The following is a 25,973-nucleotide window of genomic DNA, read 5'->3' on the forward strand; positions in this document are numbered from 1 at the left end:
ATCACCCCCTAATTAGCCTCCCTTTCTACTCACACAAATGGTAGGCTGACTTTGAAATGTGTTGAATCAGGCCATCAAGGGCCCTTGGGAATTAGATTTACTGTATCACAGCAGCACAAGCAGTAGAGAGAGTTTAACTGCTGTGATTTGGTCCTCTTATTCACCATTAAGTGATATTCGTGCTATCCCGGGAATCTATTTCCAATGACTCATGAAATTAAGAGTCATCTGCAAGGAAACATCAGCTTCAGAACTTATGTCAAGCCCTCCATGGCCTTAGTTTCAGCGGATTAATAGCTGTCACCCAGTAGTCAGTGATGATATTTCATATCATGACTGATATGACCAGCCCATTATTAGACTGATTGAAGCTCAGCACACCAAAAATTCAACATTTGTGAGTAGATTCCCCCCCCTTTTTTTCCCCCAATAATTAAAATGAGCATTAATGTTGTAGGTGAAATGGAACATCACGCCTGTTTTTAATGTTCTGAAAGTGCATCACACCTCAACCATAAATAATAGTTTAGACCAGAGGTTGCGCTAGACATTTTCGTTGTCTGTCATTTTGACTGACAGGGTCATAAAAATCCGGTCATAATCTATTTTTACCCGTCACTTAAATTTTTAAAATGATAATGATGACATATTCAATAGTATTTAGTTTTTATTCATTTTTAATTAATATTGTAACGCTTGCTTGGCGGCGAAAAATTAGACAAGGAAGTCGTGGTATTTTTCTCCCTCTTTTTACTCTGCTTACCGCCAACAACACCAACAAAACAACAACTCCGCCCCCAAAGAAAAAGAGGCAACTATATAGACCCCAATCACCAACGTCACACAATGATCTTAATTGTGGTTGTCAGCCCAAAATCTTCTAAATATATATTAAATGCATCTTACCAGATCTAAAATGACTACTACATAGTCTGTGGTGATCATTTGGTGCCCAGATTTCTTGTCGAATTACAGCAGTCCATCTCGCTCTCCTCTTCGGGTCTCTCAGAATACGGTAGAACTTCTCTCTCAGTCTGTCTTCTCTGTTACTGCAAACAACCGCCACACACGCCTTCACCATTTTGATTATTAATGTTAACGAGCAGAAAAACACGCCGTAATAGGAGGCATGTACGTAGCGATAATGTGTAAACACGACGAGCTGACACACAATATGGCGGCTCCAGTCAGGGGGGCGGAGTTGTGACGTCATGTGATTGGGGTCTATACACAGGCGGCAATCTAGTCCACCAATTGGATGACGCGCTGGCACACCGGGTGCACCAATAAGAACCTCGCGTTGATGTGTCAATCACGGTGCCGCCGCCAGACCCTGGTGACGCTACAATATTCTGACAGAATAGCCAACGACGTCATGCATTAAGAGAGACAATAGCTAAATAATATGCTCACTCGCCACCCTGTGATCTGGGGTGTGAATTGCAACCTGTCAAAATGACGGACGGACTTCAGTTTTTTCCGTCACCGTTTTAAAAAACCGGTCAACGACGAAAAATATTCGGTTAACGCGACCCCAGGTTTAGACGGAAATAGTTTAGACAGATTAACTATGATCCCTCGTTTTTCCCAGTTAATGAGGACACCCCAAGAAAATTGAAAATCCGCAAAGTAGAGGCGGAGCTTATTTACATAAAAAAAAAAAAAATAAAAATGGGGGATGTTCAATGTATTTATCCAGATTTAACAACACTGTAATGAAATATATATGACTTGTTTTTTTCCGTTTCCCCCAAAGTGTAATAAAAAAAAAGAACTTATATGTAAATGCATATTTTAAAGTTTTTAGGCACTGCAAATTTAATAATTATGGTATAAATGAGATATAAAAGAAAACTATGATCTGTACATGTACAGTATACATATATATATCTTAAAATACTGTATTTTTTTATTGAAAAACGCGACAGACTGAGGGTGCAACGTTTGAAGCGTGATATAGTGAGGGATCACTGTATATTGGGTTTAGTGATTGATCTAGTAGGCATTTGCGTCACAGCTAGGCTACAGGGTTTTAAATATTGATTTTGACTTTTATGTGTGGATTTTACAACATTCCAAAATCATGTCTATTTGGGGGGGAAGGGTGGGTCTTCATGTTGTACAGTGTATTACAATTGAATGTGTACTGCATTGCTGTTAATCTTACTTTAAAAAAGTAATTAATAACAGTTACAAATTACTCCTCCCAAAAAGCCATTGAGTTAGTTACTCTTATTACCTCATTGAAAAAGAAATTAGTTACTCAGCAAAGTAACTGATGTTATTTTTTATGTTCTACATGTTATTCTACTTTTTATAACATCTTTCACATCAAATATGTTTATATTAACTGATTGAAGAATAAAAACAATATTTACAGTATTTTCGAACGTTTGGTATTTATTTGAAACTAAAACTGTAAGCAGAACAATAACAATAAGATGAACACTATCCTGAAATAAAGTAAAAAAAAAAAAAAAAAAAAAGTTGTTAAAGTACCAATATTAATTATTGATTGATTGATTAATTATTGCTGTCACACCCATGAAACTTCTGTTATGGGCTGTCCAGATGTCTGCTGTGGTAAAATGTACTTCAGTTCCTCAAAGGACTTTTTAAGCTCAATCTTCATTTTTTCGTATTTACCGTCTATGAATTTTGCAAAGGTTTGTCGGCATGGGGCAACCCCCCTTCCTCCTCCTCGTATTGATATTTTAGCAATTATAGCTCTGAATGTCTCAGATTCCACTGTGGAATGGGGTAACATGTTTTCAACGTTGTACCTGGCAATCAGTGTCTTCAGCTGAAACGAAAAAACGAGCGTTACTTGTTTCAACACAGTGGCTCCTTCTCCCTCGCTGGCTGTATTTGGACTTGTGGCTGGGCTAGCAGCAACAGCGACAAGTTTGGTGTTGGCGTGTGTTGATATGAGGTGCTTCATGAGGTTAGAGTTGAGAAAGACGTGGATAAAGTCTTTTTTTCCTGGACACAGCATGCATGTCACATAAACATTCTTGCCTTTACTTTCTCAGAGTGATAAGTAGTGTCGGTACTTCCAGTTTGAGAACTCTGCCTTTGTATTTCGCTGGCACGTCGATATTACCGCTGTTTTTTTTTTTTTTTTTTTTTTTTTTTGTGTTGTGTTATGTTGTGTTTTGTTTGCCAGAGCGTGCAGTGAGACAACATAAACGAGCAGGGCATGATCCGCCCACCTAGCCTTGGTGGTCACGTGGTTTATGTGGGCCGTGAGTAGTTCCAAGCACAAGCAGCGCTGTAGTTGGTTTGCAATGGAACTGACAGCGGAAATTATGACATTTATAGAAAAATGGATAAAATCAAGTATCTAAGTACTTGTTTGATTATGTCATTTCATTATGACATATATGTAAGTGCTAGTTTTACATTTGGAGTGGTCAGACAACAACAGAAAACTATGTAAACTCTAACACAGAAGGTAACTTTCCCATGTTGTGGAGTGAACATATCATGTTTCTGTTAGCATGAGCACGGGAAATCGACATTTACATTGAAATGCAAGATGATTTAGGTTTTTGTTTTTTCACAACTTGAGTACTGTTTTTCCAGAGAATGTCTAGATTTCCTTGATTCACCTACCTGTGGTAATATACAGTATTTAAGATAGTGCCATGTATAACATATTTTGTTCCCAAGTTTTAAGTGGTAGTTCGTTTTGTCGCAAGTTTGTTTTGTCGCATTGACATATAAAACCACTTCTGTTTCCCAAAAAGTTTGAAGGCATTTTTCATTTTGGACCCAAGCAACACAAAATGATTACAAGACAGGAACAACATTTCATGATTTTCCTCAACATGGTGTAATGTATAACAATAACAACTTATTACCCTTTGATAAAGAAAATCACACTATTCATTGAACAATTGGTGAAAATGGTGTCATTGTTCATTGTTTATTCATTCATTCATTCATTTATTTTCCATGCTGCTTTTCCTCACAAGAGTCGGGGAGACACTGGAGCCTGTCCCAGCTAACTACGGGTAGTAGGCAGGGTACACCCCGAGCTGGTTGCCAGCCAGTCGCAGGGCACAATGAGACATACAACCATTACACCTAACATTTTATGGATCAGTGGCCTGCGATGGTTGGTTATGCAGCATTGTTTCCCCAAGGACCAAAAGCAGCAGACTCTTTCATGAGGGGGATACCTTAGTTCAAAGCTTACAAAATCGGGCTACTAAGCACGTGAAAGCCGGTCGTCTACCAATACCCACAAATACAGATGAGTGTGTACGTCACAAACGGCCTCTGAAAGAGTTGACAATTGAAAAGAGGATAATTAATGAATTTATCCCTGGTGATACATTCCTAGTTAGCAGACTCATCTTAAAAAGTAAGAGAAAATCACTCGTCAACCAAGATAAAATATATGTATAATTACGCCACGCACATACAAATAAAGCTCAACATATGCATCATAAAGCACCTCTGATAGAATTCAGACTGTTGAAATTCAGAACGGATCTATTTTTTCATCAACTTACCTCTGAATATACTTTACAGCTAGCCATTCGTATGAATGCGGTCTGCCCTCGTCGAAGCCATGTTTGGAACTATCCATGGCTCCACTACCCGAAAATTAATTATTCAAACTGCCCCTGATGTGAAAGTACTTGTATGGGTGAACGGTTGTCCTATGCCTGAATGGCGACTAGTTTTGTGTCAAGTACAGGTATGTCTCTCTTGCCAATGCCAGCTGGGATGGGCACAAGTGCCCCGCAACTCTGAGTAGGATAACCGGTTTATGAAAATGGATGGATGGATTATAAATTATAGCTTTTTCAACTCTATTTATTAGTTGAACACAAAATTATCAAGGACTTTTATCACTTAAAGCAGAAATGTGAAGTAATATCTTCACATGCCAAATAGGGTCACAATTAAAGTAATTAAACATTGTCCAACAAGTAAAGCATGAAAAAATAATGTATATGTTGTATATTTGACAAAATAATCGCGTTTCCGAAGTTCGAGCCTGAAAGGGGACGAACCCGGAAGTGATACGTCACACCGGGAACAGCGATGGCAGCTCCATACATACGGCCGCCTTACAAAGCCCTTCAAACAATGATTCAAACAGCGATATCGGCGATAGATCGAGCGCAAGGGAGGAAATCCAAGTTTTTGAAGAGTTGGAGGAAGAAGAGGAGGTTGGAATTTTATGTTGGACCTAACATGTATTAGCCAGACGCTAATCAGGATGCAAACAATGTGCCTAGACTACCTGACATGGAATGGATACAAGACCCATCGAGATTACAAGATTGGTAAGATATAGGCTGTTATTATTTTCATGATTTGAAGATGCAGGTATTTGCACATAATTTTATGTTTTTGTCTATCTGATGACATTGTTAAAAAAATAATAATCAGACTTCATGTTTATTTTGGCAGCTCCGGCAGCTCTCGTGCATATAAAATAATAATATAAAAACGTTGTGGGGAAAGAAGGAGATGAGTCATTGATGGCTTTCTCCACTTTATTGTGGCAACAATTAGAAAACAAAATAATAGCGGACTGCCGCCACATTCGACCGCGAAGTTTTGCGTCTTGCTGATCTCCTCCTCGCCTCCTACTACTCCAGCGTCTCTTAAACGGATCGTGCATAGTGTCTTGTTATGAGCTTTTTGTTTACAAATGTATCGAACACACGACGTGCTGACAAATTTCTTTATTAACACATGGAGCTAACAGTACAACATGGCTCGGGGCTTTCGGCAGGAAGTGGCGTCTAATGGCGTGAGGAAATGTATTTTTTTTTACACAAGCGAACAGATTACAAAGCACCACTTCAGTGTTGTCCCGAGACTACATTTCCCATGATTCACTGCGTGACCTGCGCGCTCGCTGATTCGCTGCCAGACATTAAAAGCAACACACATGTTGTTTTCACCTGTCAGTGGCTCTCGTAAAACACAAACTAGAAGGCTATCAAGCGATCACCGTGAAAGAAACGCCGAACCGTACAAATGCAATGCAATGCTTGAAGCATGAAGGTGGAAATACATAATAAAAATACAAATAAAATGTGCACAAACTCACCGGCGGTGTGTGTCTCTTACGGCAACGTGACCGTGAATTACCGCGACGCCGACCCGCTTATATGCACATCCACACCCCTTTCCCGATTGACAGTGGATTAACCCTCTCGGACAAGATCGTAGATGACGCACAATTTAAACACGCTTAACCTAACGAACGCGACAACAACTATGATTGGGGATTGCCACGAGTTAACTTTCGGCTAATGTCGCTAGCTTATACTGTTCATTCCACAACAGTTGGCAGCTCTTCTTTGACAAAGTCATCAGTCATCTATCCAAAAATCACACTTACTTTTTGGCAAATCCTTGATCATAAGCAGACCGGTTAAGGAAGCAGACATCTTTGAAGTGTTTGCAGCAGAGAACACTACTCGATGATGGCATGAAATTCATTCGCTTCGTGCGAACGAAAGATGTCCATTTATGTACCCTGCTATCCTTTGGCCACTCATACAACTTTCGTTTGAGTGAGAACAAAACATCGCCACACACCGCCGTGGCATTTTACAGAGAAGCAATGCAACAAACAATACTGTTCTATGGCGGACTTCCCTCTCACTTCTAGGTGTGACGTAATTTCCGAAGATTGCCGAAGAAAAGCATTTTCATTGTCAAGGGCGTTGCTATAGGTTAAACAAAGAATCTGGAAGGGTTGCGTTAAAAAAAAATAACGAAAATATGCTTAAAACTGTTTAGCCATTGATATTATTCAAAAACGTGGTTGGCCAACCTTACTTCACATTTCCGCTTTAAAAACAACACACGGTACATGGTTTTCACCAGTATTTGTATGACTACCAATTTTTATACCTTAACATTGGATTAATTTAAACCTCAAATCAACTCATACTGGTTTCTTGGAACATGTCAATGGCTTTACTGCACTCAAATGGCCTCCACAATCAACAGATCTCTTTCCTGTAAAGAAATGTTAGGTTGTGGTGGGATGGGAGATTTGCGTCATGGATATACTGTAGCGCCGAGAAATCTACAGCAGCTGAGTGAGGCTTATTATGTCAATATGGACCGAAATTTCAGAAGAATGTTTAAAGTACCTTTTTGCAGTCGATGCCATGACGATTAAGGCAGTTCTGAGGGCAAAAGGCAGTCCAACCCAGTGATAGCAAAGTGTACCTAATAAAATGGTCGGTGAGTGTATATAGGCATGGACTCGGCAAAAACTTGCTCCCTCCTCTCACCACAACCCTTCATCTTTTTCATTTATGCTTTTTTTCATGCTCTCGAATTCTTCCATACTATTATTGCTCATTGAGTTGTTTTCTATGAACCCATTAGATTCAATGTGGTCACACTGCATGTCAATAATGAACACGCACACACACAATGTCAAAAGGGCACTTTTGCATCAAGGGGAAACGAGGACAGGTGCTGCAGCAACCAAATCGCCCTCCACATTGCATGGCCCAGCTGCTTTTGTGTGCCCCTTTAAGTGAGGACATGTCTTTATTCCCCTATCTGTTGTTTTATATAATGAGCGAAACTGAATATGCAACTAACAAATGTAAATACATAAGATACAGTAGTGCAAATTAACATGCTATTTTGTACATTTCCATGTAGATTTATTTTTATTTTTTTTTGCAGAACGGAGTAGTAGAGTGTCGCAGGATTTTCTGTCCTCCTTCAAATTGCTCAGAAGAATCATTACCAGTGCATGTGGATGGGACTTGCTGTAAGAAATGCAGACGTAAGTAAGATGAAAAGCATATCATACTTATCACATGATGAGCAAGTTTAAAAAAGAGGTTGACCACGCCCATGAGCCCTGGTAAAAAATGTGATGCAAGTACAATTGTGCAACAAATCAGAGCTGGGTGTGGGTAATATGAATGGGCCCCTGAAACCCAAATAATAAAGATCATTGTACCGTATTTTTCGGACTATACGCCGCACATGAGTATAAGTCGCACCAGCCAAAAAATGCGCAATGAAAAGGAAAAAAACCTATATGAGTCGCACGAGAGTATAAGTCGCATATTTGGGGGGAAATTTATTTGATAGAATCCAGCACCAAGAACAGACATGTCATCTTGAAAGACAATTTAATATACAATAGAGAACAACAGGCTGAATAGGTGTACGGTATGCTAACATTACATGATGCTAGAATTTAGATCGGGCCTAAAAAATCCAGCCCAACCGGACCGCGGGTATTTAAGCCCGACGCGCCCCGAGCCTGATCAATTAACCCGATTTGCTTGCCCGAGCCCGAAAAACCACACATTTTTATGTTTTATTTGTAGGCACAAGCCCGAAAAAAAAAAAAAAAAAAATGTTTTATTTGTGAGGACTCAGGAGAAGGAGGAAATGCTGGGAAACGATGCATGGTTACGTTTTGTGTGATCACCTTTGTGACGATGCTGGTGCATATATGCAAAATGATAACAAATTAAAGTCTGTCTTTTGTAACAAATTCTCCCAGTTAAACAAGACTGTAAGATAGATATTCAATAAACATTTATATCTTTTGTATTTGCGTGTCTGTTCTAACAGGCGGATAGTGGATTTGACATTTATTTTAATCTCCTCGAGTTGCCAGAAAAAAAACACAGGTTTTCTCAATCTTTAAATAGTCTACATATTTTATTCTCATTATGAATGCATTTACACAACAAAATAACGCTGGAAAGAAAAGTTTGTTAAATATATTTCTCGTATGAGACCAAAGAGCCACATTCATTTACATTCAGTGAAGCCGACACAGGTTTCCGTATCTTCAACAATCAATTTGAATCCTTTCCATATCCCACTCCTACTGCTGTTGTTTGCTTTGTTTTCTTTAGTTTGTTTTTCACTCCTATAGCTGCTCCATATCGAAAAGGATATACCAGGATGCTCACGGAGGGGAAGATTGAAAAGAGAGCGGGGCCACTGCATTCACGTGCACAGGCATGCACAGCGCTTATTTTTAAAAAAAGTTAGCAAGAGATCAGTTGGCCCGACCCGACCGTAAATATTCACACATAAGTCGCACCAGAGTATAAGACGCACCCTCTGCCAAACTATGAAAATAAACTGCGACTTATAGTCCGAAAACTACAGTAGTATCGTTTCTCAACATACAAAAGTCATCAAATGGTGATGAAGAATAATGAACCAAGAGAACAACAACTACATCAGTAGGCTACATGGCCCTTAATAATATAGGAGCACAAGTTCAAATACAGTAAGTTTATCATGGATAAATAACCACAGGATTTTGAGAACCTCTTAAACTATTTAAACTATTGAGGGCAAATCTTCCACGCATCCATTGTTGAGGCAGCCGATCAAAGGTGGTTGGTGCCTGCCGTGGCGGTAATCCCGAAACCCACCAGCCGTATGGGATGCGGTCATACTTTTTGGCCTTTGAAAGTCCCAAAGCGACTGACAGATACCGGCTGACCAAGCAGAATGCAGCTTCGGAGGTTACTAAGGAAAAACCTGGACATGAGTTTGGCGAGGCCATGGAAAATGACTTTCAGATGGCTTTGAGGCAATTCTGATCCACCATCCAGTGTCTTAGGAGAGGATTCACTCTGTGTACAGTGGAGATGGGGTGCTGCTGACCTCGAGTCGGTGGGGAGAATACCTTGAAAACCTCCTCAATTCCACCGACATGCCCTACTTTGAGGAAGCAGAGTCTGAGGACTCTGTTGTGGGCTCTCCTATCTCTGGAGTCGAAGTCACTGAGGTGGTTAGAAAGCTCCTTAGTAGTAAGGCCCCGGGGGTTTATGAGATCGTCCCGGAGTTTCTAAAGGCTCTGGATCTTGTGAGGCTGTCGTAGCTGACATGCCTCTAATAGATTGCGTGGATATCAAGGACAGTGCCTCTGGAGTGGCAGACCGGGGTGGTGGTCCCTCATTTATAGAGGGATCACACTCCTTACTCTCAGGATAGTCATTTCCAAAGTCGAATCCTCAATTCAGGAGGAGCAGGGTGGTTTTTGTCCTGGCCGTGGAACAGTGGACCAGCTCTACACCCTTGGCAGGGTCCTCGAGGATATATGGGAGTTCATCCAATCGGTCTACATATGTTTTGTGGATTTGGAAATGGCATTTGACCGTGTCCCTCGCGGAGTCTTGTGGGGGGTGCTTCAGGAGTACGTGATACCGAGCCCCCTGGTAAGGAATCTTCGGTTCCTGTACGACCGGTGCCAGAGTTTGGTCAGCATTGCCAGCAGTAAGTCGGATTCGTTCCCATTGACTCTGCCAAGGTTGCCGTTTGTCACCGATTCTGTTCATAACTTTTATGGACAGAATTTCTAGGTGCAGCCGAAGCGTTGAGGGGGTCCGTTTTGGTGGGCTTAGCATTGTATCTCTGCTTTTTGCAAATGATGGGGTGCTGTTGGCTTCATCAAACTGCGATCTCCAACCCTCACTGGAGCGGTTTACAGCCAAGTACGAGGCAGTTGGGATGATGATCAGAACTTTTAAATCCATGAGCATGGTCCTCAGTCGGAAAAAGGTGGCATGCCCTCTCCGGGTCAGGCAAGTGGCTGGGGAAAGCGAAGTCTGGGCTTCCCTGCAAAAGCTTCTGCCCCCGCGACCCGGCCTCGGATTGAGTGGTAGACATTTCTGCTAAGTGACCAGCCCTTTGCTGGAATGCATATAATGGTGCAGACCGGTGTACCAAATCCCAAAGCGTATGATGTAACAAGACTCTGGTGATAAGTTTTTATTTTCTCACTCAACTGAATGATGACGCTAATCGACCTAGAGTTGAAGAATGTTTACACCTGTATTGTTTATGCATCACATTTTATGCCAGAGGGCATGCTGTACGCAAATAGGGTTCCAGGTCTGTGAATTGGCAAAAAATATGTTGGGCTTCATCTTTCACAAATTAACTATACTGACCAATAATACTGAGCAGAGAACATGCTGGGTCATTTAAAAAATACAAAAAATTAAAACCCCAAAATAAACATCAAAGTAAAATCACACATATATTCGGAGTATTGTGACCTGACCAATAGCTGGTCAATTCCTGGTTTTCAAAGTTTCTGTACCTAAAACCAATATTCTGTTTTGTGACTGTTTTCAAAATAGGCCATAACTTATTTCCAAACAAACTGGTTCTATACTAAAGAATATGTGTTTGGTAAATGCTCCAAAATTCATGGACAGCTGTTTGTCTTGCTGGTCTACAGATTTATTCAAAGTACTGTGACCTGACCAATAGCTAGTCAATTCCTGGTTTTCAAAGTTTCTGTACCTAAAACCAATATTCTGTTTTGTGACTGTTATCAAAATAGGCCATAACTCATTTCCAAGCAAACTGGTTCCATACTAAAGAATGTGTTTGGTAAATGCTCCAAAATTCATGGACAGCTGTTTGTCTTGCTGCTCTACAAAGCCCTAAGCCCCTCATGCATAGTCTATCTTTGAATAAATTCAGCTTCAGTGTTCCTCTCTCTATCACTCTGCGTGTGCGGGTTTTCCGCCTCTCTCCCCCTTTTGAAACTCTGACACAGGCAAACAAGGGAATTATGCTCCAGAGTTGTGAGTATGAGCTCCATGGCCTCGTACCCGTGGGAGGAGGAAAGCAGGACTTCACATGATAGGCTTCATTTTCTATTTCTGCTTTATTGCCAGAGGAATATGTAGAAGAGTTTCTTCTGTTGTATTCTTAATGCACTGTTACATTTTTTCCCTGCTTGGGCTCACTAGCCAAGGACAACCCATTTCGCTGACTGAATTAAGTGACTATGTTTGCATCGAAACCTTGTTAATGTTCAATCACATTTTCATTGGGTTCATTGCTGTTTAATTTATGAGAAGATTATTTTATGTTAATGTTTTTTATAGATTTTAGTTTTTATCTAATAGAGTGTTTCCCTTCACAGCGAAATGCAGTTACATGGGGCAGGTGTTTTCTGAGGGTCAACGATTTTTATCCAGGAGTTGCAGGGAATGCAAGGTAACCCTCCTTTCAGTGCTTTGTTTTGATTTTTAATTCGCAATTACGGGTAACTTCAATTTTATCTCAAACATGATTGTCGAGTGACTGTATCCTCAGACACCATCCTTTTCCCCCCCAGTAAGCTGGCACGCTCACTAGTTTTTCATGTCACTTTCAAGTGACTCAATCAGTTTATTAATTTCCCAAATAATTCAAAAGACAGGTAAAATACTGTAAAAATGCAGAAAAGCGAACAACGAATTTTGGACTGCCGTTTTATCACATACAGTAATTTCATGTGTGTATTACATACTACGTGTATAGTGCGCATCTACAAAATGTCCCTTTAAAAACTGAATTTCCTTTGTACTGACATAAGCCTACAGTCGCCATTCTCATAGTAAACTGCTTCTCATTTAATATGGGTCAAAAATGGTAGCCTTGTGTAAATCCTGCTGTAAATATTCCCAGTCCAGCTACCAAAAAGCACACCACAGGACCTTTGTGATTAAATACGGTACTAAGAAGAGTATGAAATAGAAAGAAATTATGGAGGTGATAAGTATTTTAGAGATCTGGGTAGATACGTTGAACAATACGTTGAGCTCTGATTCAATACCCTAAAATTTTTCGCCGCCGTTCAAAAAAAAGCCTGCGTCGCACGAACTTTTCGGTCGTTTTGATACTTGAATGGTGCCGATTGGTCAAATGGTTCGGGCTGCGCGGCGGGACGAAAAAACGTGGAGAATATGTTTAATAATAATGATAAAGTTGACGAACAACATATATCTGGCTTTCCTTTGGGAAAGACCCAGGTAATTATTGTATAGTAGCGTCTACAAGACCAACGCTCACTTTGTGATGATTGTGATGTATACTGAACAGGAAAACAGTCCATTATTTTCAATTAATTGTAACCACATGAACACTGTATGTAAAAAAAAAAAAAAAAAAAAGAAAGTTGCCCGAGAGTTTAAGATAATGCTCGCCACGCTAAATGCTAATGCTAGCGAGAACACGAATGCTATGCTAATGCTCCGAGCTACCTAGCATCGCGTTTGCAATGGCGTCACATCCCCTAGCCCTCCTCCCCTCTCCCACTCGGCTCTCTCGGTGTCTCTCAGTCATCTCTCGTCATAACGGCAATGGTGTTGCAAAGATGGGAAAAGTAATTACCGTATTTTTCGGACTATAAGTCGCACCTGATATAAGTCGCACCAGCCCAAAAATGTGCAATGAAGAGGAAAAAAACACGTATAAGTCGCACTGGAGTATAAGTCGCATTTTTGGGGGAAATTTACTTGATAAAATTCAACACATAGAAAAGATATGTTATCTTGAAGGGCAATTTAAAATAAAAATACAATAGAGAACAACATGCTGAATAAGTTTACAGTATGATCATGTTACATGATGCATGAACAACGAAATGTGAACGTGGCCGGTACGTTAACATAACATAGCTATTAAGAGTTATTCAGATAACTATAGCATAAAGAACATGCCAAGTTTACCAAACCATCAGTGTCACTCCAAAACACCAAAATAACATGTGAAATGATATAATAATGTGTGTGCGTGTGTATATAATAATTTCACACATAAGTCGCTCCAGGTTATAAATCGCATCCCAGCCAAACTATGAAAAAAAACTGACTTATAGTCTGAAAAATATGGTAATTAGATTACTCACTACTAACAAAAAAGCACCCTTAGTAACAACGTTATACTCTATTGCATTATTAAAAACATTGGTTGGGGTAAACCAAACATGTACAAAAATGCGAGTGTTTAAACTTAGGACAGAAATTTAATTTATTGAAGTCACAAAAAGAAGTTTAACAAAAGTTCTTGGTGCCCAACTGAAAAGAGACCCTTCAGACCTTCAACCCAGTTATCTATACATCCCTCACACAACTGAAAAAAGGAGAAAAACTATTGTTGAGCCACAGTCAATAAACATCATTCAAACATGTAACATTACAAGGAGAGGGAAAGAGAAATTCCTGACCATGGGACTAGTACCCCTCAAGAGTAACTCAGCTGTTGGATTACCTCAAAGATAGACCTGAGAATGTCAACTTTGGCAAGGATCTCAGGGACAATGACAGTGGACATGGGCTGTGTGCTCACTCGTCTTCTGTCAACCGACTTCACCATGACTGTATCTCCTTCCAAGATTGCCCCCCCCATCATCAAGTTTGCTGGTGATAAAAAAAGTCGTGGGGTGTGTGAACATCTTCCAAAGCCTTGGTAGCAACATTATTGTTTATGTCATATGTACCCACAACAAAATGCACATCGTCAGGAAAGCTTAACAGAGACTGTACTTCTTAAGTAACGAGGGAAAATTTGGAAAGCCCTAAACTGCAAAGTTCTAGAGATGTACAATTTAGAGCATTGTAATTAAACCCATCATAAGATGGTGAGAGAACTGTATATACAGGAGAAGTAGGCTCTCTAGGGTGTCAGTAAACCTGTACAGCACATCTGTGGAATAGACTTTACACCATTTCATCACATTTATCACAGCTACGCCACAAAGCGTGCAGAAAAAATGATCAAAATAGCAGCCATTCACAACACTTTTCAAACGTTTTCCATGTTGCAAATGCTACAGAAGAGTTAGATAACAAGAATACTAAAAAAATATACTATGACTTCTACCAATGGGTCGTTAGACTGTTGAACAAAAGATAACATATCGAGTTGTAAATCGCACTTCAATAATTTAACCTGTAGTACAACACCTCGGATACCTGTATTACTCAAATCATAGAGTAAACGCTTTGCACCTTACATACAGCACACATTTTTATACTAACTAAACTACAATTTAAATTTATTTTAAAAATTGTCCTTATGTACAATGCTTATGATACCCTTGCTTACATTATATGATATATATGTATAATACAGTCTTTTATATACATGTAAAATTGGTTTTCATTCATCTTCTCTGATAAAGCAGAGGGAAAGTAACAGAATAAGAAATGTACAGCTCAATGTTGCCATAATGTTTTGACATTAGAACAAAAAATAATAATAATAACAAAGTAAATAAATAAAATCTCATTCTTTTCAGTGTTTGGATCTTTCATAGAGCCTAAATGACAGTGGTATTTTTTAAGACTCCGTCTAATGTATTAAATAGGAACATCAGTATTGAACTAGTCTTTTGGGTATTATTTTCCTATATTTGAGGGCAAACTAAATGTCTCGTGTAAGTGCTACATAACATCATAATTTTTTTTGTTTTTGCTGACGAATACAGGAAAATCAGGAAATATTTGTTGGGGAACAATATTTTTTCTATTTCTGTGCAAGTAATTCAGTGTACTGGCACAAGTTGCTGCCTTTCGGTTGCAAGCATAGGCTATGCCCAAAACTCTTCTGCTGGAAATCTTGAGTGCCATTTCCAAGTATGTTTTTTGTAAACTAACAATTTCTGATAAGATAAATAAAAATACATAATCCAAGCATACTACTTTTTTTCTTTTACTTGTACCAGAGTCTGTCAAATCCATTCAATTATCTCATGCAAATTCAGATAGATGGAATCTTTCATATTCACTTGTTAAGATGGAATGTGAGTTTCTTGCTTCATGATCTGATAGCTCGGGTAAAATACATCTTGAAAAACAAGTACAAAGGAACTGCAAATGCAGTTGAAAAACAAGTTCAAAGGAACTACAAATGCCCGATAAACCCTAAAACAAACAAACAAAAAAAATAAAATAAAATAAAAATCGATCTTTGATGATCGATGAGTATACATCCCAAGAACATATACGTAACAAGTTTAATTCTATTCCATCTACAATTTCGATTAGCGTCCTCACCAGGAATAACAAGAAAAAGAGAAAAGCGAGTGAGAACTTGAGCCCCCCCTCTGGGCGATTTAATAAAACGAAGATAAACAGCAAATAATATGACTTCAACAGAACAGGGTTAACAAGTAATGGGAGGTAAATGGGAAATATTAAAAGGCAAGCAGAGGCTTGGAAATAGAGGAGCCCAAATCGAATGCAAAGAACAAATGTTCCTCTGCATTTATCAATTAAAAAAATACAGATGTAAAATAAATGTTCTGAAACAGACTTTAAGACTATGGAGGACCAAATGGGACAGAATAAAATACTAGTACAGTATTTTTTGGACTATAAGTCGCACCTGAGTATTAAGTCGCATTTTGGGGGGAAATTTACTTGATAAAATCCAACACATAGAACAGATATGTCATCTTCAAAGGCAATTTAAAATAAAAATACAATAGAGAACAACATGGTGAATTAGTGTACAGTATGATAATGTTACATGATGCATGAACAACGAAATTCGAACGTGGCCGGTATGTTAACGTAACATAGCTATTAAGAGTTATTCAGATAACTATAGCATAAAGAACATGCTAACAAGTTTAGCAAACCATCAGTGTCACTCCAAAACACCAAAATAACATGTGAAATGACATAATAATGTGTTAATAATTTTACACATAAGTCGCTCCAGAGTATAAGTCGCACTCCCAGCCAAACTATGAAAAAAACTGAATTATAGTCTGAAAAATACGGTACATAAGTACATATTTCAATAAAGACTTCAATGTGTCATTAATTAATTAAAATTGGAATTAACCCTTGAGAGTCGAAGGACGCGCCGGCGTGTCCTCAGCGCACGTCGTCTTTGAAGCGCCCTCACATTTTAATTACGTCACCCACATGCCGTTGGTTGGTCTCGTTTTAAAGTGCGGAAGTTGCGGTTTACTCTCGTTATTATTTGAAGTCAATCGACCAACTGAAACGTGAGATATTGTCATTTAAGTTTTATAGTTTTATTGTCCTCTCAAAAAAACATTAAAACGCTGCATTGATACGTTGTTTATGTCTATATTTCCATCATTTCTTGTCCTTTTTCAAAACTGAAGCTCCATGAAAAAAAACACAAATCAAACGAACCCTTTCGAAGTCACAGTGGAAGCACAAAATGCGTCTTTTTTTTTATAAATATAACTGCCGTGCGAGGTTCCACCGAACGAGAGGGAGGAGTGTTCTGAAGCAGCGAGGTGGCGAGCGACGGCCGTTTGGATCGAGCAGCGACTTTGTGTGACTTTGAGGAAAACTCAAATTTAGCGCAAGCAATTGTGCTTTTTGATCAACTTGAGGAAGAGGATGGTCCAAATTCGTCATCATCGTCTTCTTCGGAAGAGTCCTCGAGTGAAGATAGTGACGGATTTGAACACGTGGGTGACGCCATCGACGAGCAGAGGTAAGCTAACTCACTTTTTTTTTAATGCTGAAAAAGTTTCTTTTGAAAGTTTCTTTTGATATTGCAAGACAAAGTTAATTTTGATGCAATATAAGTGTGTGTTTGTGTATATAATAATGTGCATATCAGATCAAAGTCGTAAGTGCACTGTGTGTATCCCAGGCAGGAATTTATAATTTGTGGTGTTCTTCTTTCTATATGAAGATTAGGGATGTAGTACATATTCAGCTATGGTATTCTTTCTATTGTCATACATATAGATTTCCATTATTATTTATTGCTGTATATATTTTTATTTTATACTTTATTATTTTCATAAATACTAACTTTTTTTCATGTACATTTATAGTGACAATCAAAGTAAAGTGAAATGAAAATGGAAGGGTGGGAAGAGGACCGACACCCCATGGAAGTGTGGTCGGTGTGATGTAGCCCTGTGTCTAATTCCAGGACGAAACTGCTTTTCGGAGTGGCATGCCTGAAAAAAATTTAACTTGTTTATTGTAAATATTTTTGAAAATACTTTTTTTCCCAATGTTATATACGTATATATTTTTTCCCCACAATCAGTCTTCTCAATTTGTGTATATAAATGTGTGTTCAAGAAGCTTGATTGTGTGTACATAGTTTTCATCAGGTGATGGGCCGCAATACCTAAACTCATAAAGAGATGGCCTCTAAACACTTTTTGTGTTCGATGGTATATATTTTTTCACTGTTCTTCACTGTTTGGTCTGCTGTATATAACCTGTTTTGACTAGAGCATGTATAAAGGCAAAAAACGCCTATGGCTATACCTGTTGTTTATGTTGAACTGTCAAATATAAGACTATTTATTCTAAATTTTTTTGGTTGAATGTTCATCCTAACATGTTGAATAAATATTACAAAGTTTCAAAACGGTTCGTTACGCATGTTTGGTTGTCAATTGGACATCAATATTAAAAATTTTGACCAAACGATTTTGGAATTTTTGGTCTTTTTGGGCCCAAAATGATGATTTATAATTGGTCAGTGAAGGAAACAACAGTTTGGACATGAAGTTCAAGGTGCCACAAAAAAAGGGACCAAACCAGGCCATCGTAAACAATTCTTTCCTTGAAATATAAAGGCAACTTCAAAGGCATGCAAAATCAGAAAATCAAATCAAAATAGGCCCAGACCTTAAAGGGTCAAAACAATTAAAATTGTTATTAGATGTTTCATTGAAATACTAGTGGCCTATACTACGAACCGAGTTCAACCTCCCCAGAAGTAATCCAGTTTACCATCGGGTAACCGGAGTTGACAAAACCTGGTTGTCTAGTTTGTGATCAATCGGTGCTACGACGCTGATTATGAGGTTGATTAGTCGAACCTGTGTCAACCCAGTCAGAGTTACTGCGCGTTCACATAAAAGGGGGCGGTGACCTGAGTCAAACACTACTTGTGACGATGGCACGGGCACCTTACTTCACGGAGGAGGAATGCGCGATGATCATGCGGAATTATGAGGAATTAAAATCCACCCTCACCGCGAAATCCAACACCGCTTCGGCGAGTAGAGCGCAACGGGTCTGTTGACAGCAAATTTACAGATCGTGTGATTTGTGAATGCGTCAATATGCCAGTTTACTTATGTCCATGAAAAGAAATAAAGCCTGCTGTCAGGACAATAAAATAAGATTTGGTACATTAACAGTAAGAAATAATAATTGTCACGCATCACCACACGAAAAAGGATGATTGTATGTTTAGTCCCCTTGACTGTACGAATACATGTTTTTTTTTTTAGTTTGGGCCTAAAAAATCCAGCCCGACTCGACCCGAGTCCGATCAATAAACTTGATTTGCAGGCCCGAGCCCGACAACCCCCCCCCAAAAAAAATTATGTTATATTTGTGAGGACTCAGGAGAAGAAGGAAATGCGGGGATGCCATGTGTTGTTGCGTAAATAAAAGCCCGTCTTTTGTAACGATTTTTCACAGTTAAACAAGACTGTAAGATGCATATTCAATAAACATTTATATCTTTTATATTTGTGCGTCTGTCCTATCAGTGGATTTGACATTTAATTTAATCTCCTCGAGTTGGCAGAAAAAAACGCAAGTTTTCTCAATGTTTAAATAGTCTCCATATTTCTATGATTATTATAAATGCATCAATTTGAAGCGTTTCCATACCCCACTCCGAATCGCACGGCATACAGTGTTCTTACGCAGATATTCAGCATCACCGATGGAATACATATATTGTCCCTGGCGAAAGAGCGCACGGACAGGCACACACAATCTGCGCGGTTGTGAGGGCCTGACTCGGCGGCTTACATTAGTGACGTCTGCCTAGATCAGTTGGCACAGGTAAAGAATTCCCTCAGCTGAAAATCTATATCTTTCATGGAGAACATCTTCCGGGTACGCCAGCGGATTCTGGCGGTCCCGAAATACCCGTGCCCTCCGGAGAGAGCCCCTCACAATCCGCGCGCCAATGTCGTATGGGTCGTCCAAGTACGCTGTCATTGTCAGGAGGACACGTCCGCGGAGGAGTGCTGTTTAAATAGAGCGTGGTTAATTGGAATCCTGATGTTAAGCAAGATCTAACTCTGACACGACCAGGTTTGGCGTGTGGCGTGTGTTGCCATGGCAACACTTCTCGGTTCCAACATATCCACCTTTCGTAGTCTCGCATAGCTGCGAACTTACGTCGCACGTGATAAAGTTACTCTCGAAGTTACCCTGCTAAGCCAGAAAACCGGCTTCGTAGTATAGGCCACAGCTCATTCAATGTAAAAACATATATACCGTATTGGCCCAAATATAAGACGGCCCTGATTATAAGACAACCCCCTCTTTTTCAAGACTCAAGTTTGAAAAAAGACTTTTTGAACACCAAATTCTAATCCATGGCTGTCCTCTTTCAAAAAATGGTGGCCACACAGAATACAGTGGGGCAAATAAGTATTTAGTCAACCACTAATTGTGCAAGTTCTCCCACTTGAAAATATTAGAGAGGCCTGTAATTATCAACATGGGTAAACCTCAACCATGAGAGACAGAATGTGGGAAAAAAAGACAGAAAATCACATTGTTTGTTTGTTAAAGAATTTATTTGCAAATCATGGTGGAAAATAAGTATTTGGTCACTACCAAAAGTTAATCTCAATACTTTGTTATGTACCCTTTGTTGGCAATAACGGAGGGCCAAACGTTTTCTGTAACTCTTCACAAGCTTTTCACACACTGTTGCTGGTATTTTTCCTCCATGCATATCTCCTCTAGAGCAGTGATGTTTTGGGGCTGTTGTTGGGCAACACGGACTTTCAAGTCCCTCCACAGATTTTCTATGGGGTTGAGATCTGGAGACTGGCTAGGCCACTTCAGGACCTTGAAATGCTTCTTACAAACCCACTCCTTTGTTGCCCTGGCTGTGTGTTTGGGATCATTGTCGTGCTGAAAGACCCAGCCACGCCTCATCTTCAATGTCCTTGCTGATGGTAGGAGATTTTCACTCAAAATCTCTCGATACATGGCCCCATCCAGTCTTTCCTTTACACAGATCAGTCGTACTGGTCCCTTTGCAGAAAAACAGCCCGAAAGCATGATGTTTCCACCCCCATGTTTCACAGTGGGTATGGTGTTCATCAGATGCAATTCAGTATTCTTTCTCCTCCAAACAAGTGAACCTGTGCTTCTACCAAAAATTTCTATTTTGGTTTCATCTGATTATAACACATTCTCCCAGTCCTCTTCTGAATCATCCAAATGCTCTCTAGCGAACCGCAGACGGGCCTGGACGTGTACTTTCTTCAGCAAAGTACACGTCGGGCAGTGCAGGATTTGAGTCCCTGGCGGCGCATTGTGTTACTGATAGTAGCCTTTGTTACTGTGGTCCCAGCTCTCTGAAAGTCATTCATTAGGTCCCCCCATGTGGTTCTGGGATTTTTGCTCACCGTTCTTGTTATCATTTTGACGCCACGGGGTGAGATCTTGCATGGAGCCCCAGATCGAGGGAGATTATCAGTGGTCTTGTATGTCTTCCATTTTCTAATAATTGCTCCCACAGTTGATTTCTTTACACCAAGCGTTTTACCTATTGCAGATTCGACATCTCTTTGGTCTTGGCCATAGTTGAGTTTGGAGTGTGACTGACTGAGATTTTGGACAGGTGTCTTTTATACCGATAATGAGTTAAAACAGGTGCCATTAACACAGGTAACGAGTGGAGCCTCGTTAGACCTCGTTAGAAGAGGTTAGACCTCTTTGACTGCCAGAAATCTTGCTTGTTTGTAGGTGACCAAATACTTATTTTCCACTCTAATTTGGAAATACATTCTTTAAAAATCAAACAATGTGATTTTCAGTTACTGTTTTTTTCCACATTCTGTCTCTCATGGTTGACGTTTACCCATGTTGACAATTACAGGCCTCTAATCTTTTCAAGTAGGAGAACTTGCACAATTGGTGGTTGACTAAATACTTATTTGCCCTACTGTATACTTTCTCGGGAATTGATTACAGATATTGTAGAACTTCCTGATTACGTGGACAACCAAGAACATGTAGTGTGCAAAGCAGGGAAGTTGTCATTTCGACTCTTCGTTGCAGCACTTCATGAATTTAGAAGCAAAACACAAGGTCACTTGTCCTCCACTTGTTTGACCTGACTAAAGGAAGTGCCACCTAGTGTGTAAGAATATGTTTATTATCTACAGTAAAAGAAATCTCTTTTGTCTTCTTGTCCCGCCGACTGTCTTTGACAGACAAAATAAATCCATCCATCCATCCATCCATCCATCCATCCATCCATCCATCCATCCATCCATCCATCCATCCATCCATCCATCCATCCATCCATCCATCCATCCATCCATCCATCCATCCATCCATCCATCCATCCATCATCTGCCGCTTAATTTGAGGTCACGTCACGGGGGCAGCAGCCCCAGCAGGGAAGCCCAGACTTCCCTTTCCCCAGCCACTTCAACCAGCTCCTCTGGCGGGATGCCAAGGTGTTCTCAGGCCAGCCGAGAGAGACAGTCTCTCCCGTGTGTCCTGGGTCATCCCCGGGACCTCCTGCCGGCGGGACATGGCCGGACACCTCTCCAGGGAGGTGTACAGGAGGCAATCGAACCAGATGCCTGAGCCACCCCAACTGGCTCCTCTCAACGCAGAGGAGTAGCTCGGACACCCTGTGGGGGAAACTAATTTCGGTCGCTTGTATCCGGGATTTTGTTCTTTCGGTCACGACCCACAGCTCGTGACTGTAGGTGAGGGTAGGAACGTAGATTGACTGGTAAATCGAGAGCCTCACCTTTTGGCTCAGCTCATTCTTCACCACTACGGTACGGTGCAGAGTCCGCATCACTGCAGATGCTGCACCGATCCGCCTGTCGATCTCCCACTGGTGCAACACATGTCCATGTTATAATTCATTAAATAGTGAAATAATTGTTTATTTTAACATTACATGGACTAGTATTTTAATGAATTAATGACACATTTAATGACAATTTTATTAATTCTGATTTAAACTATTTTATGACACACTTAAATATTTATTTAAAGATGCATTTATATATTTTATTCTGTCTCATTTGGTCCTCGATATAAAACAACATGGGCCATGGCACTAAACTTTATATTCTATGCTGTACCTTACTTCTAGAATGGCCTGATGGTGAGAGTTTCAGAAACCTGTCCAGAGCTCAACTGTTCTGTCAGTGAGCAGATATTAAGGGATGGGAGATGCTGCAATGTTTGCCAAGGTATGTCTCTTTGCATTTCCATCAGTTTTACAAATTAGAGGCAGATTTATGCTTTCCAAAAGACAACATTACTTTTTTTCTTTCTGCAACCCAATATGAATGTTGTCTAAAATACCATACTGTAGTAGATACCATAAAATACGCTCTGCCGACTTTTTAAACACCTGCTAGCTGAGTGTACCGGGAGGTTAGTACTGGGCAAAATGTCAACAATTTTTTGGTATATCCACATAATAATCAGACCAAAGCTTGTCACCTAGAGAAACAGTGAAAATAGTATGCAGTATGTTCCGAGCAAGGAAATGTTAAGTAATCTAGCACCCGTGCTTCTGTTCTATTTGATAACTTACCAGAGAATGGCAGGTGCTTGGGTTCGTTTATATTTAAGGAAAAAATTATGTAAATAAATATGACCCAGAGACTTAGCAAAAATTAGCAAAATATAGTTTAATGAAATATTTAGAATATATTTACAAACAGTTAAGACATCAATTAACTAAAGATTTACTTAAATTTGTAAATGTAAATGTTACTTAAATCTGTAAATTATCTTAAATCACCCAAAATGAATAATATACCTACCAAATCGTACGCTATTGCTCAAAATAATTGTGTTGTGACTCAACATTTCAGATAACAAATAAACTGTTTACTTCCAATTCACATGACAAAATCACACAGCAGAAATGGTCAGTATGTTCAGTAGCTACAAATTACTTTTTTTCTTCCATGTGAGCCCACCCACACTCACACACCCACCCCACACACACACACACACCGTCTGAGTACTCACGCTCCGCAGAATTTCCCAAAAATGATCCCAGACCTGCTTGGGTTTGTGTGTGTCGCAGGCTTAAGCGTTTGGCCAGTTTGAGTGTGGCGAAACATTTGACTGTAGTGAAACTTTTAAGGGTGCACATCCAGTTGACAACACTCTCCAAGCGTTGTTGATGGTCATGCCGTGGCTATTGATGATGATACTACTTAACGCACGAATCCTATTTTTTCGTGTTTTTCCGACTCGAGTGAGGCATTAACTTGACGGTCTGAACCGGAAAAGTCGCATAAAAGTGGACCGTCTCAAATCCGTTTTGAGTCACTTTCGTATGTGGTTAAAATCCGATCTGGTCCACAATTTTTCAGAATGTGGCTGTGGTCTGAACTGTCAAGTTCCCCAAATCAGAATTCATGCAGTAATTACGTCAGCAAAAAGCGAGAGAGACAGGGTGCCACGGTAGTTGTGCAGCTCTGCATTAGCGTTAGCGCCTAACTTGATTTCAGTTTTTGGATAATGGGTGGGCTCGACAACAGTCATAAAAAAAAAAAAAATCGATTGAGAATAAGCCTGAGAATGCTCGGTTTTCTGTTTGGTCCAAATGAGCAATAGTTCAAGATTGCTTACACGGCCGAGAGTTAGGGCAAACTGTCCGTATATGTATGTGTCATGCACGTACAGTGTGTGCGTGCTATCAATCCATATAAACTTTGAGTATAACACTAAACGGGATTTATTTATGTCTGTTATTTGTGTACTCTTGTTGGAAATCAAAATATGATCACCCTTGAATGACGCTGAGCCAGCATGTGTGGTCATTTGTTTTGATGCTCCTGCGTATGCGGGTCAGTTTGCTCAGCGCATCTCGGACTGCGAATTAGTGCGCATGAGTGATACTTGAACGGGTTCAATGGACAAAGGCAGTCTGAACGAGCACACCAAAAAACAGATCTGACAAAAAATCGGAATTGTGCAGTAAGACCTTCGGTATGAACCTAGCCTTAGATTACAGTCCAAACTGCGGCGAATTCTGCTTCCCGAACATTACAAAAACATGAACCTCCAGTTGGCGTCTTCTCTCTTCTTCTTTCCAATCTCCTCTCTCCGCACCAGCCTCGATCCTTCCATCGGCGGTCGGCGTGTTTCGCTCGTATCCTCTCGCAAGAGAAAGCAACAGTTCCCTTCTCATGTCTCTGTGGCAACATCACTGAAGCAATACCTAGTTTATATGCTTAAATGTCCATAAATTGACATAGAAAACAAATGTGTCCACAATATAGAGTCGTGGACAAAATTATTGGCACTCCTGGAATTTTTCTAAAAAATACAGCATTTCTCACAGAAATTAATGCAATTACAAATGTTTTCAGTATGAATGTGTTTCATTTTCGGATGTGCATCAGAAAAACACAAAAAAGCTGAAAAGCCAAAATGTGCTCAATTTTAAACAGAATGGAAAAAAAAAGGGCTGGACAAAATTGTTGGCACCCTAAACTTGAATATTGGTTGCACATCCTTTAGAAGAAATAACAGAAAACAATCGCTTCCTGTAACCATCAACAAGTTTCGTGCACCACTCAGATGAAATTTTGGACCATTCTTCTTTTGTGAACTGTTCCAGATTTCTCAGATTTGAAGGGTGCCTTCTTGCAACAGCAATTTACAGTTCTCTAGGTATGTTTTGTCCTGTTGGAACAACCATGACCTCTGATGAAGACCCAATGTTCTGACACTACAAAATACATTGCGACCTAAAACATTTTGATAGTCTCCATATTTCATGAATTCTCACACACTGTCAAGGCACCCAGTGCCAGTGGCAGCAAAAAAACAAAAACAAATCATCATTGGACCTCCACTACGTTTGACTATAGGCACTGTGTTCTTTTCTTTGTAGGCCTTTCTCTTTTTTTCTGGCACTGGGCACTGGACTCCAAACATTTATTGGTGCTATTTTAGGTATGTTTTTGGTCAATGTCCTGTTGGAACAGCCACGACCAGCCCAAAAAATGTTCATAGTCTCCATATTTCATGACTCCTTGCACGCTGTCAAGGCACCCAGGGCCCCCCAAAAAATTAGGGTAATATAGAAAAGAACACAGTGCCTATAGTCACACATGGTGGCGGTCCAATGGTGTTGTGGGGTAGTTTTGCTGCCTCTGGCACTGGGTGCCTTGACAGTGTGCAAGGAGTCATGAAATA

At 39.9% G+C, this 25,973-nt stretch overlaps 1 protein-coding gene across 1 annotated transcript in view; it reads left to right on the top strand.

Moving 5' to 3' along the window:
• The window catches only part of LOC130913588 (protein kinase C-binding protein NELL1-like), a 308,184-nt gene that overhangs the window by 116,381 nt on the left and 165,830 nt on the right, over positions 1-25,973 (top strand). Inside the window, exons 9-11 of the mRNA XM_057832310.1 lie at positions 7,687-7,789; positions 11,930-12,003; positions 22,897-22,996. Coding sequence (XP_057688293.1) covers positions 7,687-7,789; positions 11,930-12,003; positions 22,897-22,996 — 277 coding nt within the window. The remainder of the gene's footprint in view (positions 1-7,686; positions 7,790-11,929; positions 12,004-22,896; positions 22,997-25,973) is intronic.

The sequence above is a fragment of the Corythoichthys intestinalis genome, chromosome 1 (assembly GCF_030265065.1).
Source record: "Corythoichthys intestinalis isolate RoL2023-P3 chromosome 1, ASM3026506v1, whole genome shotgun sequence".
NCBI lineage: Eukaryota > Metazoa > Chordata > Actinopteri > Syngnathiformes > Syngnathidae > Corythoichthys > Corythoichthys intestinalis.